At 48.3% G+C, this 14,361-nt stretch overlaps 6 protein-coding genes across 6 annotated transcripts; 4 read left to right on the forward strand and 2 right to left on the reverse strand.

Moving 5' to 3' along the window:
• Positions 1-2,351: 2,351 nt before the first annotated feature.
• Positions 2,352-3,302, forward strand: SERLADRAFT_398524 (uncharacterized protein; the record flags this gene model as incomplete). The annotated part of the gene is made up of 2 exons (XM_007322047.1): positions 2,352-2,655; positions 2,714-3,302. 2 exons carry the CDS (start codon positions 2,397-2,399, stop codon positions 2,968-2,970), a joined length of 516 nt encoding a protein of 171 aa, XP_007322109.1.
• A 422-nt stretch (positions 3,303-3,724) lies between these two features.
• SERLADRAFT_475937 (uncharacterized protein) lies at positions 3,725-5,950 on the forward strand (the record flags this gene model as incomplete). The annotated part of the gene is made up of 14 exons (XM_007322048.1): positions 3,725-3,889; positions 3,944-4,008; positions 4,069-4,151; positions 4,205-4,342; positions 4,405-4,432; positions 4,487-4,622; positions 4,684-4,701; positions 4,767-4,797; positions 4,864-4,933; positions 4,992-5,052; positions 5,107-5,139; positions 5,195-5,218; positions 5,272-5,440; positions 5,496-5,950. 13 exons carry the CDS (start codon positions 3,746-3,748, stop codon positions 5,356-5,358), a joined length of 918 nt encoding a protein of 305 aa, XP_007322110.1.
• A 752-nt stretch (positions 5,951-6,702) lies between these two features.
• Positions 6,703-8,465, forward strand: wc2 (white collar 2 type of transcription factor; the record flags this gene model as incomplete). The annotated part of the gene is made up of 5 exons (XM_007322049.1): positions 6,703-7,024; positions 7,081-7,318; positions 7,382-7,769; positions 7,837-7,911; positions 7,976-8,465. 5 exons carry the CDS (start codon positions 6,787-6,789, stop codon positions 8,111-8,113), a joined length of 1,077 nt encoding a protein of 358 aa, XP_007322111.1.
• A 199-nt stretch (positions 8,466-8,664) lies between these two features.
• SERLADRAFT_417535 (uncharacterized protein) lies at positions 8,665-10,289 on the forward strand (the record flags this gene model as incomplete). The annotated part of the gene is made up of 6 exons (XM_007322050.1): positions 8,665-8,737; positions 8,803-8,888; positions 8,953-9,173; positions 9,270-9,452; positions 9,509-9,636; positions 9,695-10,289. The coding sequence occupies 6 exons, from the start codon at positions 8,665-8,667 to the stop codon at positions 10,189-10,191; spliced, it is 1,188 nt and encodes a 395-aa protein (XP_007322112.1).
• On the reverse strand, positions 10,290-10,726 carry SERLADRAFT_372954 (uncharacterized protein; the record flags this gene model as incomplete). Its single annotated transcript, XM_007322051.1, has 3 exons — positions 10,290-10,388; positions 10,444-10,542; positions 10,601-10,726. The coding sequence occupies 3 exons, from the start codon at positions 10,724-10,726 to the stop codon at positions 10,290-10,292; spliced, it is 324 nt and encodes a 107-aa protein (XP_007322113.1).
• A 300-nt stretch (positions 10,727-11,026) lies between these two features.
• On the reverse strand, positions 11,027-11,438 carry SERLADRAFT_398538 (uncharacterized protein; the record flags this gene model as incomplete). The annotated part of the gene is given in 2 exon segments (XM_007322052.1): positions 11,027-11,332; positions 11,348-11,438. 1 exon segment carries the CDS (start codon positions 11,277-11,279, stop codon positions 11,046-11,048), a length of 234 nt encoding a protein of 77 aa, XP_007322114.1.
• Positions 11,439-14,361: the final 2,923 nt, after the last annotated feature.

The raw sequence follows: 14,361 nt of genomic DNA on the forward strand, positions 1-14,361 counted from the left end.
AACTAGCTCAAGCGGATCACGCTACCGTTGTTGATGGCTTGCGTTCTGAACACGCAGAGGCTCTGCGAGTTAAGGCGGCCGAAGTTGATGTTCTTATCACACGCATTAAAGAGGACCACGAAACATCTACCAACGCCCTTCGTGATGAACTTTCGGCAGCGTCCGCTGGGCTCGAAAAGGCTCACCAGGAGCATAAGGAGGCATTCGGTGATCTCAAAGGGGACTACGAAAAGCAGATCCAGCGACACGTAGAAGAGGCTACTGAGATCCTTGAGCGCACAAAGAGCGAACACCAGGAGACTCTTAACCGAGTTGGTGCGGAGCATGAAGACGCTTTGAAGAAAAAGGACGAGGAAGCTTCTGCAATACTTCAACACACCGAGGAGGAATATTATAATGCTCTTACCAAACTTCGGATCGACCATACAGAGGCTCTGCAGAAGCAAGTTGCCGATTCAAACGCTACGTTGCAGCGCTTGCGTGAAGATCATGCGAGTGAGTTGCGAATGGCAGAAAAGGCTCGGGACTGTTCTCTCTCCGAATCCCAATCTTCTCGTGACGTTGCTTTGCAAGGACTTCAGGAAGAACACGCCGCTGCTATCTCCAGAAAAGAGGCTGCATTCGCTGAAGACATTGATAAACTAAAGACCGACCATGCCCGCGTTCTTGCCAGCAAGGAAGAGGACTATAGGTCAAGGCGAGAGCATCTCAAGTCTGAGCATGCTGCTTCGCTTGATCGTCTGAAGGAGGAGTCCGAGATGGAAGTTGAGAGGCATGCGCTGGCCCTGAAACGTATCGAAGAAGAATCTATTGTCGCATCCTCCAAAGCACGTGAAGAACATGATGCAGCGATGCAGTCACTACATGCACAGCATGATTTGGCACTGAAGGCTGCTAATCATCTTCATCAAGAACAGATTGATCAATTGAAAGCTGGCCATGAAGCTCATCTCAGAGATGCGGAGATTAAAGCAGAAGAAGAACGGTCTTCGCTCCTGGAGTCTCATGTAGAAGAAGTTTCCAAGCTAAGGACGGAACACGCATCTGTTCTGGCTGAGGTTCAAGCGGCACTCCTTGCGGCTCAGGAGCAGCACCGCGAAGAATTAGAAGAGTTCCGACAGTCGACCGAACGTCACGGTACAGAGGAGCGTGAAAGACTGGGGACGACAATTGCTGAAATGGAGCAGATACATACCGAAGAGCGCAGCACCTTGCTCAAGGATCGCGATCTGCTACGACAGGAACTGGAAACGTACAAGTCAGCTGCAGAGGCGGACAAAATCAAGAGCGAACATCTTCTGGCGGAAGAACGAGAAATTTCAGCTTCCAATATTGCTGCGCTGGAACAGAAACATTCATTGGAGCTTGATTCCTTGCGTGAAGACCGAGTAGCACTGGTACAGAAACTTGAGTCTCACGAGACATCTCGGCAAGATCATTTGTCGGAGCTCGACACGTTACGGAAAGACCGGGAGACATTAGCACAGAAGCTCGAGTCCCATGAGACTTCAGTGCAGAACCACCTGATAGAGCTCGACACTCTGCGAAAAGACCGAGAAACGCTGGCCCAGAAGATCGAGTCTCATGAAGCTTCGCAGCAGACCCACTTACTAGAGCTCGACGCCTTGCGCAAAGACCGAGAATCTCTCACTCAGCAGCTCGAGTCCCAAGGAGCCGTGCAGCAGAACCATCTACAGGAGCTCGATACCTTGCGTAAAGAGCAAGAAACGCTTACGCAGCAGCTAGAGTCTCATAAGACCCTTGAGCAACAGCACTTGGTAGAGCTTGAAGTTATTCGTAAAGATCGCGAGGTACTTACCCAGGAACTTGAATCTCACAAGTCTTCTGCAAAAGAGTCAATTGCAGCTCGACAAAACCAGGAGCAAATGCTGGATGAAAAGAACATCGCCATAGGCAGTATGGAGAGAGAGTTGATAAGCGTTCGTGCGGAGAAGGAAGAACTCCAAGCTGCAAATGCCTCACTCAGGGCTGAGCTGGACAAGACCTCTTCCGAACAGTCTAAACTTATCCAAGAAGCCTCAAAGCGTGAATCGCTTGTAGACGAACTCGAAAAACATCGTTCCATCCTGGCTGAAATGCAGGAGAACTTGCAGCGAGTCAAGGATGAAAAGGATTCTCTCCAAGCTGAAAAGACGAAGCAGGAGACTTTCTTACGTGACTTGCAGGCTCAGGTGTCTCGCAACTCAGTCGTTCAAGATAACCAGGTTTCAAGGCCTGACCGCTCTACATCATTTGCTCGAGGAAATACTATGGCGACAAGCAAACTGCCCCCACCCACACCCCCTCCTTCCATTCCTCCTCCACCAGCCCCCAAAGCAGCCGCACCTTCGAACGCGGAGTCTCAATTTAGTATATCCACTCAGTCTTCAATACTCATGTCGTCTACCTCATCCAAGGACTCGCAGCTCGAGTCTCCTGCTACTTCTATCTGCTCGCCAAATGGTCAAGGTGGGACAACTGCTGAAGCCAAGGCTATAGCAGCGAGGATCGAAGAACAAGCGAAACACCTCAGCGAGCAAGAGGTCATGATAAAAACGCTCAATAAACAATTGACACATTGTGAGAGCGACCTACAGGCTCACATGGATTTAGTCAGTACATTGGAGACGTCACTGGGTGACTCTGAGAAAAATCGTATGTGTGTAATCTCGTGACATGGAGTGCGTGCTGACGGCTATTTTTGCTTAACTAGTTCGCAAAGCACGTATGCAGGCAACGGAGCTTGCGCGGGAAAGAGATTCACTCAGCAACACCATTGACGGTCTTCGGGGTGAGCTCCAGGAAGCGAAGCGAGAAGTTGTCACAGTTCGAAGATCTATTGCTGAAGAAAAACAATCTCTTGAATCGCGCCTCGACGAGGAACGGAGAGCGAAGGAGCGCGCACGTGCGCAACTCGACACCCGAATGGAGGAACTACAAAAACGGAAATCGAAGTTCGCGTGCCTCTGACGTTCTCATTTACGCAAGCCTTTACCCCACACAGATACATCATCGTCCCACCTTCCGCACTTTATCCACTCGCATCCTTTATCGGCTGAATACATGCCTTTCTTGATTCACGTCATTTTTGTGGTACTGCTCTTTTTATCAGTATGTCTTGAATCCCGCTGGAGAGGTGACATAGATATTCGATGATACCCTCCCACCCTCACTCTCCTTAGTTTATTATATAGTATCTCGCCTTTTTGGTATGTTTTATATCTCGTAGTGGATACAGGTCACATATGCATGTTTACAACCTAATGCAATACATATTCGGATCATAGCCAGGACGCTACTGCCTCGTGCGCACCACCATTGACGCCGCTGAGTAAATGATTGGATGGTCGCCGTTCGGAAGAGCTTCTTGGCCGGGGCCGATGACACTTACCCTGAGGCCCTCCGTGCCATTGGCGGTAAATTTTCAGCGCTAAGAGAATCAAATTCCCTCGCTTGGAGCCCGAGATGCATTGGCAGCCTCGTATTGGCCAGACATAACCGTATACAAATGTGGCCCTGTCTATGAGACGGGGCAGGGAAGGTACACCGGAACTAAAGCCAGGCTAAGGAATTCGCGTGTAACTGGCGCTAATATTTTATTTATATGTTCCCCGCATTTCTCAGATTTACGTAACCGATATGCATCGGTCCGGGCGTTATGGCAAGCCTAGGCGTCCGCTGTGGACTTTAAATTTCTTTCTCAACCTTTTCTCCCTCTTCTACCACTCCCATCATCCTCACCACCATGAGCTTTTTCACTCGCGCTCTGCCCATCGGGTCTCGTTCTCTATCTATCGCACGTCCATCCTTAATTCAAGCGAGATTCGAGAGCACAGCTGCAGTGAAACGCCAACCAAGAGTCTTGCCTTCGTTCTCTCTCGACGGAAAGGTAAAATTTTCGTTGATCGTGGAATAAACTGTATGCTGACGCGTTTTCATGCAGGTCTGCCTCGTTACTGGTGCTGCTCGTGGTCTAGGCAATGAGTTCTGCCGTGCATTCATCCAATCGTTCGTCTCACCTCTCATCTCACATGAACGGCTTATCTGACTGGAGTATACTAATCATAGAGGATGTTCATCATTGGCCATCCTGGACCTGAAGGAAAGTGAAGCTCAAGTTGCGGCCGCGGAGCTGGTGGCAGCCGCGTGCGGTCAGTCACTTCCTTCCGCAAGGTCACAACGCGTTACTGAAGATCACCCCAAGTTAACAGCGACTTGAAGCCAGAAGACCTTAATGTCATTGGCCTAGGATGTGATGTTTCTTCGGAACTCTCTGTACAGAAAGCCTTTGAATCAGTTATGGACAATTTCGGGAGGATTGATTCTGTTGTTGCCTCTGCTGGTGCGCCCATTAGGTATTGCGTATATGCTGCGTCACGAGCTCATCTCTCCCTTGTTGCGCAGGTATCGTGGAGAACTATTCCGCTTTCGAGTAAGAACATCTGATGAGTGATTCTTGACGCTCCACTCACAACGTGTCGCTTAGTTACCCCTTCGACCGGATAAAGCGTTTGTATGACATCAATGTCCACGGAGCATTTTTTACTGCTCGGGAAGCAGCACGGAACATGATACCCCAAGGCGGTGGAAGCATCACGCTTGTCTCCAGTATGAGTGCTAGTGTGCGTTGTTACTGTTTTAGCTGTGGAGTAATGAAACTGATGAACTGCCTAATGTTGACAGGTAGTGAATATTCCCCAGGTTCGTGTAACGCTAATTAAAGGTGGGGGAAATCAAGCTGACACTTGATCCGTTCTCGGAAATAGCCGCAAACCCCCTACAATGCTTCCAAGGCCGGTATGTATATATATTTGAACCTGTTGCCTTTTACATCTCGTTCTTAATCGAATACCTGAAATGTAGCTGTTCGACACATGGCATCTAGTCTTGGTGTGGAGTGGGCCAAAAAGGGTGTTCGTGTGAACACATTGAGGTGTGTGTTTTCTGTTAGCGCTACGAATATATCGTTGATAATGACACGTGTTATCTAGTCCCGGTTACATGTTAACCAAGCTTACCAAAACTATTTTGGCGCATGACCAAGATCTCAAGGCGAGTCATGCGCCCTTCTGTTCATCTTGGCTCGTGCTGATTACATTCGAACAGAAAACATGGGAGAGTTTGACTCCAATGGGCAAGGTATGGATCACCGTAGCTGTGTTTAGTGTCATGATCCTAACTTGTCGCTTTACAGATGGGTGAACCCGAGGACTTGGCTGTGAGTACAGCGTTATGACTAATTGTTATTATTTGTTCACAGTATTGGTACAGGGCGCCATTGTTTTCTTGGCCAGTGATGCTTCTCGGTTCATGACTGGTGCAGAAATACGTGTGGATGGGGGCTACTGCGTGATCTAATGGGATCTATATGGCTGGATTTTTTATCTACAAATTACTAGAATATAGAGATAACTTAGGGTGAGGGTACTATGTTGACAAGGTCCGTCGCCGTATTTGAGGATTTGTTTCTCGTTTGTAAATTGTTTCTGCTGTAGATTTATTTAGGGGACCCTGTTGTTGTTTTTAGGGTTTAACTTGTGCATGTTATTATTATCTTGCTTTCCTCTGCATCTATTGTGTTCGTATTCGCTCCAAGGAGTCTTCTACGCTATTCCAGCATTGCCGCAAGGGCTTGAATATAAATGTGGGACAGTGGGGATGACATGGCGCGGCAGGACCCCGGATAGTTCCTAGGGAACCCAGATTGCCAGAATGTTGGTGGTGTCCAGACAATTTTCAAACCTTGCAAGTGTAAATCTGTCTGGACCAGACTCTGGGTTCAGCAGGTTTGCTTGAAGTCCAGAAATTTGTCCGGATGCACGATCTGGGTTCAAAAAAATCTCATAAAAATTGCTTTTGAACATGTAAAAAAAAGCTGTTGCGAGCATTTATTTGTATAGTAAAACCCTAATTATCATTGTCGACCACTTCTGGCTGACTAGCATCTCCTTTGCCCTTGTTTGCTTCTGTGATCTGTGCCCCAGCCGTCCTAAGAGTTTGATATGAGGCCAAATTGCAGTTGGAATCTTTCGTGGTGGAGCGGAAAGAACAGTCAGGAAAGCTGTTGATGGAAGGAGTAAGAATTGGTGGCATTGGAAAGCGGCAGTGGCATCAGGGATAGAGTAGAATTGCTCGCGAAAATGCCGTTGGAAAATCTGAGCAGCCAGCCACATAAGAAATGGCAGAGATGGCATCAACAGATTCAACGCTGGTGACTGCACTGTGCTTTCCATTTTTCCCGCCGCCCTTTCCCTTTGTATATATAGTAATCACTTTTCAAAAGAAAACATCAGCTAGATCTGTAGGACGTGATTTAACAGCTCACTTCTGAATCATATAACCTCCATCACTCATATATTGATTAGATGAGGCTGATTTGATTCTGGTTCAATGTAAACTCCATTCCACCGAATCGAACCCATGTTATTGGGATGAAAACATACGTTGTAAATAGACTATAACCATTACACCATTGATACGATACTTGTCCCTTGCCTCGAAATGGCCAAGTCTCAGCCCATGTCTGGACTGAAATCTGGGTGAATTGGCCTTCAGAATTGTTTGGTGTCCGGATGTGCATCTGGGTTCCCTAGGGACTATCCGGGGTCCTGGCGCGGCGTATTGTGCTTCTGGGTTCGATCCCCGCGGTCTCCAGCAAATCGTTATATATTCCGATTACATCAGCCGCCGGCTCTGTGCTCCACTCCCCACACGTCATAGCCTGTATACTTTATAGACTGCCGCTGTAACTGGTCAATCTAGCTAATCCCCCTTGTTCGCGGAGCGATGTCGCTGGGTCAATTATCCTCTGCAGCGGGGCCATCGTATCAGAGGTCCCAGCCCGCATTTGATTTTACAAAGCGAAAACGCTGGGCCGACATATTAATTAATGAGCTCTCAGAGGCTATCATACTCGTCTTATCTTCCTCTCGTGTCATTCTTTTTTGCGGAACAGGTGTCACAGAACTGCTAGGTTGGCGCGACATCGAGCTCATTGACCATGACCTCGCCGACTTTATTCACGGCGAGTACATTTCTCTTCGTCATCGCTATCATATAGTTGACCCCGATCACTTATAGCTGATGATCAGCACGCGTTTCGAAATAACTTTGACGAGTCGCTGCGTATGAGAAGTGAACTCACGTGTTATGTTCGACTCAAGTGCAAAAATCATCTACCCCAAAATTCAGATTATCGCCCGCCACCGAAAGAAGTGCTCTTTGAGCTGCAAGGGTACCCTCATTATGTCGACGATGAGGTGGACTGTCGCTGCTTCTTTGCTGTAGCAAAGCCTTACCCCAGTCGCAACACCGCCATGTAAGCCCCGAGCCGGCTAACGCATATCTTGTTTGGTTACTAGGTTACTAATGTGGTCACAAGGCTAAACACGTTTCTCGAGCTCAAGATTGAGAACGAGCGCTTACAGCAGCGTCTGGCTGAATTACGCATACGCGTTCCGTCTGGTTCCTCGTCCATTGTTCCCTCAAACTCGAATTCGGCGAGCGTATACGGCATGAACTCGATGCCTACCACAGAATCGATGACAATAGTAAATTCGATCCCTTCAACCTCCCAGCACCCGGATCCGAACACATCCTACTATCCTATCCATCGTAATATGTCTTCATACGAAAATATAAAGCCTCACAGTCTTGGAGATACCTTCGAGCCGATGAACGCTCTTGCATACACTGGTTATTTTACGCCTGCGGTCCTTCCTTCCTCGGTTGACGAGGAGACTTCTGAGGAAGGCTTGAAGAGAAAAAAGGTGCGTAACGGCAATCTCCTTCAGAAGACATCATTTTTACTTCGCCGCATCGATGAAACGGCTTTAGTTCAAAAAAGTACATTCATCAGACCAATATGTCTGTGTGACATGTGGACGGACGGATTCTCCAGAATGGCGTAAGGTACAGTTGTTCATCATTGCCATGCGTCGCCTATATTTTTACGACCAAACACCATTTTTTTTAGGGTCCACAAGGCCCGAAGACGCTCTGTAACGCGTGCGGCTTGCGCTGGGCGAAGCAGATGCGTAAAGATGATACGAACGAGAGTGGTAGTAATGGCGAAGGCTCTCAAAAACCGGGACAATCTTCTGGGGCAGTTTAAATCGGGACACTATCTGGGCAAATCAGCGATGCGTTAGCGCTAGAGGCATCGTACATAAAGACTTATCAAACTCGGCGAGCTCGGTGGGACTAAATTTCCAATTTTTTATATTTTCTATTGCGTTGGTTGCACATGATGGACTAACCTACAATTTGCTATCCTGCACGCTGCTAGTAACACACAAGCTCTGCATACACGGACTAGAGCACTATATGTATTACCTATTATTTCTTGGGGTTAGAGTTACGCCACTCTACTGACTATGGATGTGAATTTGCGTGGATACATTTGCTTGGGTAGATAAGCTTGAGTTCTGTCAGTAGTTCGAGATAATAACAGTGGTCCTATAGTGCAAATGAGAAGATTTCGAGTCCGCGATGCTGATAGGGCAGCTCCCGGCAGTTTCCCGGCCCGCAGCCAATATGGGAACAAACCGGAAGGGCTCATTTCTCTAAACATAACCATAACCACGACCATTACCACTTTGCATTGCAGTAGTAGACTGTCCGTCCTCTGCAACGAATAACTACTCAAGCAGTAAATCTGAAATAATGTCTGCCCCAGAAGTTTATTCAATCGCTAAATCGCCCATTTCCTGCCATTCCTTCAATGCGGACCGCAGTCGTGAGTGGCATCGCATTTTATCTCGCAGGAATTCCTCACTTATCATTGGCAATCACCTTGAAAAGAGGTCGCTGTGAGTCTGAACGATAACGATGTACAAATATATGATCGCCGTGGCAAGGAATGGCAGGTGACGGAGACACTCTCCGAGGTGTGTGTTTCCGCAAGTAAGATGTACCACAGGACCTGAATTCGGAATGTTCTATCTATTCTAGCACGATAAAACTATCACTTCCATCGATTGGGCTCCGAACTCGAACCGTATCGTTACAGCATCGCAAGATCGCAATGCATATGTGTGGCAGCAGAGCCCAGATCCTCAAACCGGTAAAATGGTCTGGAAGCCGACCTTGGTGCTGTTGCGGATTAACAGGGCTGCTACGTTCGTCCGTTGGAGTCCGAACGAAGATAAGTTTGCTGTTGCCAGTGGTGCTCGGTAAGCTATTGTTTCTTAGTTTTGAGCGCATATATGCCTGTCCATTATCGATGTGCAAGGCGGGCTTGATGACCAAGGTTATATTCCTTTCATTAGGGCGATTGCAGTCTGCTCTTTTGATTCCGAGAATAACTGGTGGGTTGCTAGGCTCTTGAAGAAGCCCATCAGGTCGACTGTACTCTCGGTCGACTGGCACCCCAACAATGTACTACTGGCTGCTGGCAGTGCAGACATGAAAGCTCGCGTCTTCTCTGCTTACATCAAAGACGTCGACAAAAGGTTTGTCACAGGATTGCTATGATAGGTATTGATATAGACTGATCTGAAATTATCAGGCCAGCTGCGTCTGTTTGGGGTGAAAAGCTGCCTTTCAACACCATCTGCGGTGAATATAGCAGCCCTGCTGGTGGATGGGTGCACGCAGTTGGCTTCTCTCCTTCTGGCGACGTTCTTGCTTTTGCTGGTACGCATATATATTCATAATTGGTGGATAAGTGTGTTCTCATTGTCAAGTTTCTTAGGCCACGATAGCTCTATCACGGTCGTATATCCCAGTGGTCCTGCCGTCTACTGCATCAGGATCAACACCCTCCCGTATGTGACCCTTACATGGACAGCGGAAGACATGATAGTTGCCGCAGGTCACGATTGTCAACCTATTGTGTTCTCCGGCTCCGAGGGTGGCTGGGCAGCCGTAGGGAGCCTCGATGACACGACGACAGGTGGTGCCAAGGCAGGCACTGCGCGTTCAGGACCTGTGGGGCGCTTGAACAGTGCAGCATTCAATACGTTTAGAAATGCCGACTCGCGTGGACACAATGCGGACACAGCGGGGGACACGGAACTTCTGACTGTGCATCAGAACACGATCACAAGCGTGAGGCCGTACGAATACAGTTCTGACGGGTCTGTGGCTCGCGTGAGCACGTCTGGTGTCGACGGGAAACTTGTTGTGTGGAATGTTAGCGCTGTCAGTACAGGTGGGCTTGCTGGACGTCTTGGGGGAATGCGTATCTGAGAAAGAAGTCTGAGGGATGCCTTCGATATGTAAAGATACAGTGGTATATGTGTAATAATACTAGTACTAGTATAACATGCTGTCTCCTATACAGACTGCTATCGGCGAAGGGTGGTGTCTGCTGTTGTGTCCGCATAGTCCCCTGGTGACTCTCCGGCGGGTTGTTCGTTGATGACACCCCAGACAGATGCTTTGAACTATTATCGGCGTGAGCGATGGACGGAAGATTGGTCAACATGACAAGGAGCATACCAAGGTCAAAACAAGCCCCATCTTCCTTTCCAGCACTCTCAGGCGTGCAAGGAGATTTTCGTCCGGACCTTCGCTCAACTGGCGCGTTCGTGCCGTCAACTAATGCGTTTCAGATTAGATATAACAAGACCTAAACGCCCTTGTCTAACACACTCACGTCCTTCACATGCTGAGAGAGCTTTGCATATTCCCAGAGCACGTCTGCTTCAGTTGGTGTCAAGCTTGATTGAGATTCGTAGGGATTTATCTCGAATATTTCATTATCGGTGACGGGCGAGGTCATGGTTGAACGCAGTGCGTCTGCGGAGCCGATGAGGCGCGCACGGACCAGGATTCTCGGGGATGGCCAAACGTGCGACAGTCTCGGAAGCCTTTTTGTTCCGTAACTGCCACATTCAAACATTTTGAATTACACGAACTGTATCAATTGTCTTCTTTCTAAACTGGAACATTGTAGGCTAAGCTTAAGAGACAGCCTCGACAGCGTGTGGAGATCACCGCATATATGCATACAGATTGTCTGGCGTGTCCAGCATTGTCGCGTTCCATTCTAGCAGCGGATCGAAGATGTTTACCGAGGAGGCTGAGTATCAGGACATCGTTTACGACGACATACTGCGCTGTGGTGTAATAACTTGGCGTACAATGGTATGGAGTTTGCGCGCCATATGGGTCGCGCTTCCCAGTTCTGCCTTCTCTGCTCCTGCGCTGGTGAGGCGCTGTTCTCGCCAAGGTCGGCTAGGGTTACTGTACGGTATGTTACTCGATGGGCTTCGCATGTTATGCTTGTTGACTTGGATTTGAGTCATCTCTACAGCTTGGACTTGATCCGGCATGTCAGCATCGGCTTCTGCGCTCACACTACCAGTAACTTCTCTATTTGGCCCCCGCCCCCTTTTGACGGTTCCGCCGAGCAGTGAACAGTGCAGACGTCAGGTGTTATTATTGACAGCAGTAGCCGCATCATTCTGATTAACTTCTATCTCATCATTTTCTCACCTTCGCGTCGCGACGCGTAGTATGCTACACAGACACCCACAAGCTACACTGCGTATGTGGGAGTGCTATGAGGATTTTGTCCATTGTGAGCAGTTTTTGGTTATGTCATTTCTCATTCAGACTCCCATTTTAGTACATCATCAATGAACCCTCGGTGTAATATGTCGGTCAGTTGCTATTGTTGAATGCGTGGCCCACATGTCAAATGGCTCAGGTACGAGATCTCCATGCATGTTGCTGAGATACGAGGAGCGGAAAACGCTGAGGTCGGGAATAAACACAACGCAGACTCGTATACGTTCCGTGTTTGAGCCATCTGTGCCACAATTTCCTGCAGCTCACAAGATTAAGATGACCAAATGAACGGCCTTAAACGGAAGAAGATATGATATAGATCTAAGACATTCAGGCCCACAAGTAACCTTGTTCTCTGATTGACCTTATAACACAGTATTGATTATTAAGAGCTTAAAATCTTTTTCTCGTTCACGGGCTGTATGTGGGGATCAAACGGGGAGTTGGGCATTCGTGAGGTTTGAGTTCGGCTGGATGGATTTAGAGGAGACTCATCCGTCCATTCAAGAAGCAAAGAATGTTTGGCACGAGGTTCCGAGACAATAAGGCTGAGAAAGAGCCTAGTACTGCTATCATACCTGCGTATCCGGAAAGCACCGCAGCTGAACAAAAGAGCTTTTGGGTAAGCTATCCTCTCTTTGCTCTCGTACGTTATCCCTCAATGATCTAATGACACTGCATTTCTCTCTTCCATAGCATAGGTTACGTGAACTAGTGTCAGTCCGAACCCGAGTATATTGCTGCCCCACAATGTACAAGGTCGGTTTTGGCCACTCATCATCTGACCGATCACTGAAAAAAAAAAAAAGTTCTTTCGGTATCCCACCTGGGTCTCCGCCAAAAGAGAATAAAAGGTCCTATGTCTGTTTTATGTTCTGCTGACTGGCGTGTTACAGCCCCCACAGTTACCATTGGCTTACTCTCGTCTTTGGTTGCCTTTGTCCCCTTTCTTTCAACACTCGCTCTTTCCCCGCCCTTCCGCTGGGCCACGCCTACCTTATTGGGATACTAACTAACCGCTGGCCTGTCCTCGTAGCCAAAACAGATATGTCCCTAGACAATAGCCCTGGGATACCGCAGGGTATTAAAAACCTTCGCCTTCATCATCCTTACTCTCACCATCGTTGCGGCCCTCCTCGGGATCATAAGTATCCCTTAAAGCGTCCATCCATGGATTTTGCCCCTGGAGTCCAGCCATCCTCTAACTCGTCCTCCTCATCCTCCTCCTCCTCGCCATCTTTCCTTCCCAGACCGTTCCCTCCTTCAAACCTGGCAGACGTCCCCGTTGAGTATATTGTCGATCAGCTTCGCAATCTGGCTTCCCTTTACTGGAACAAGCCGGAGACGGCGGACTGCACTATCAGTACGACGTCGATGACGCTGTTACGTTATCTATCCCGTCTAACTCTCTTTCCTTGACAGTTATACCTGTCCCTAATTATCGAGGACGAGCATCACCACCTTCCGGTTCCCCCCTCCATCCCCCTTCCGATGTGTCTTCAAGTGAATCGTTGAGAGCCGAGCATGACCCTACCGGCTCAGGAAGACGTGCCACAGAACCAGTCATTCAACCAGTTCCTCGTATCACACTCAAGGTGCGCATCGTCTACCCTCCTTTATGTACATGTTTTCTGATATATTTTCATCAGCTTCACGTTGACTATCTCTCAGCTCAGTCCACATTTTTGAGAGGCCTCTTTAGTGGCGCATCACCACTCGATCTAATCAACACAACCGTACCATCTTCCTCGTCGTCATCTCCGGAATCTCCAAGACGTGCTTCTGCACCTTTTCATGTTCCCGCAAATCGTCTTCCCCGTCTTCTACCATCACCACCTTCGCATCCCGTCCTCTTTCTCCCAATACCCGATCCATCCTCGATCCACCTTTTGTTCCACTGGATGTACTTTGGACGCACAAATCACATCGAGGACTGCCTAAACCGTGGCATAGTTCACTGGGAGGGTCTCGCTCGTAATGTCGAATACCTCGGTCTGCCAACAGAGATCAAGATTTTCCTTGGTCGCTGGTATGGCAACTGGATATTACCAGCGCGCAACCTACACAATTGTGATTCATATGACGACGATTCTGATGATGAAGACCTCGACGACGAAGATGACGACGACGACGACGACGACGGCTATTCGACACAAAGTTCCCGCGACGACGACTCTGATATGGAAGCAATTGAAGACTTTGAGCGAGGACGGACACGGACCATTCGGCCCTTGTCAGGCGTTACCTGTGGACCGCCATATCGGGCATGTACAGCCTAATCTTCCCTATCTTCCATTGTCGTCGACGACATCCACCACCACTCGCATTGCATTGCTGTTCGACTTATCTTTATTATATCAAATCCATTTGTTTATGGGGGCTTGGTACCTCAAGTTTCATTTTTTCTTGTATATTCCAAGGTGTACAGCAGGGCATTACGGACATTTCTGTCACCTACGCAGCATCTACTCGGTTCACTATTGTCATATTATGCATCACCTTAGAGATACATGGGTCTTGCAGATGGATACGAGGGTTGTGTTCCAGTAACGATAACTATAGCAGTAAAGGAAACCATGGATATAGTAGCATATCAGAACATACTATGTACGCACACACGCAATTGTTCGAAATACTATCAGTCTCACGCGGATGGTTGAGGAGTTCGTGCGTTCATCCTCTGGAGCTTCTCAGGATCTGGCATAATAATTACCTACGTCGAGGCAGGATGAATGTTCTTTCACGTCGTCGAGTGTCGAGATGCCATCGGAATCGGAGCCTGTAGACTGCGCTTGGCGGGACGGCATGGAACAAGAATGATCACCAAAGCAATCACAGAACTAC

This window comes from Serpula lacrymans (genome assembly GCF_000218685.1).
Source record: "Serpula lacrymans var. lacrymans S7.9 unplaced genomic scaffold SERLAscaffold_12, whole genome shotgun sequence".
NCBI classification, from domain to species: domain Eukaryota; kingdom Fungi; phylum Basidiomycota; class Agaricomycetes; order Boletales; family Serpulaceae; genus Serpula; species Serpula lacrymans.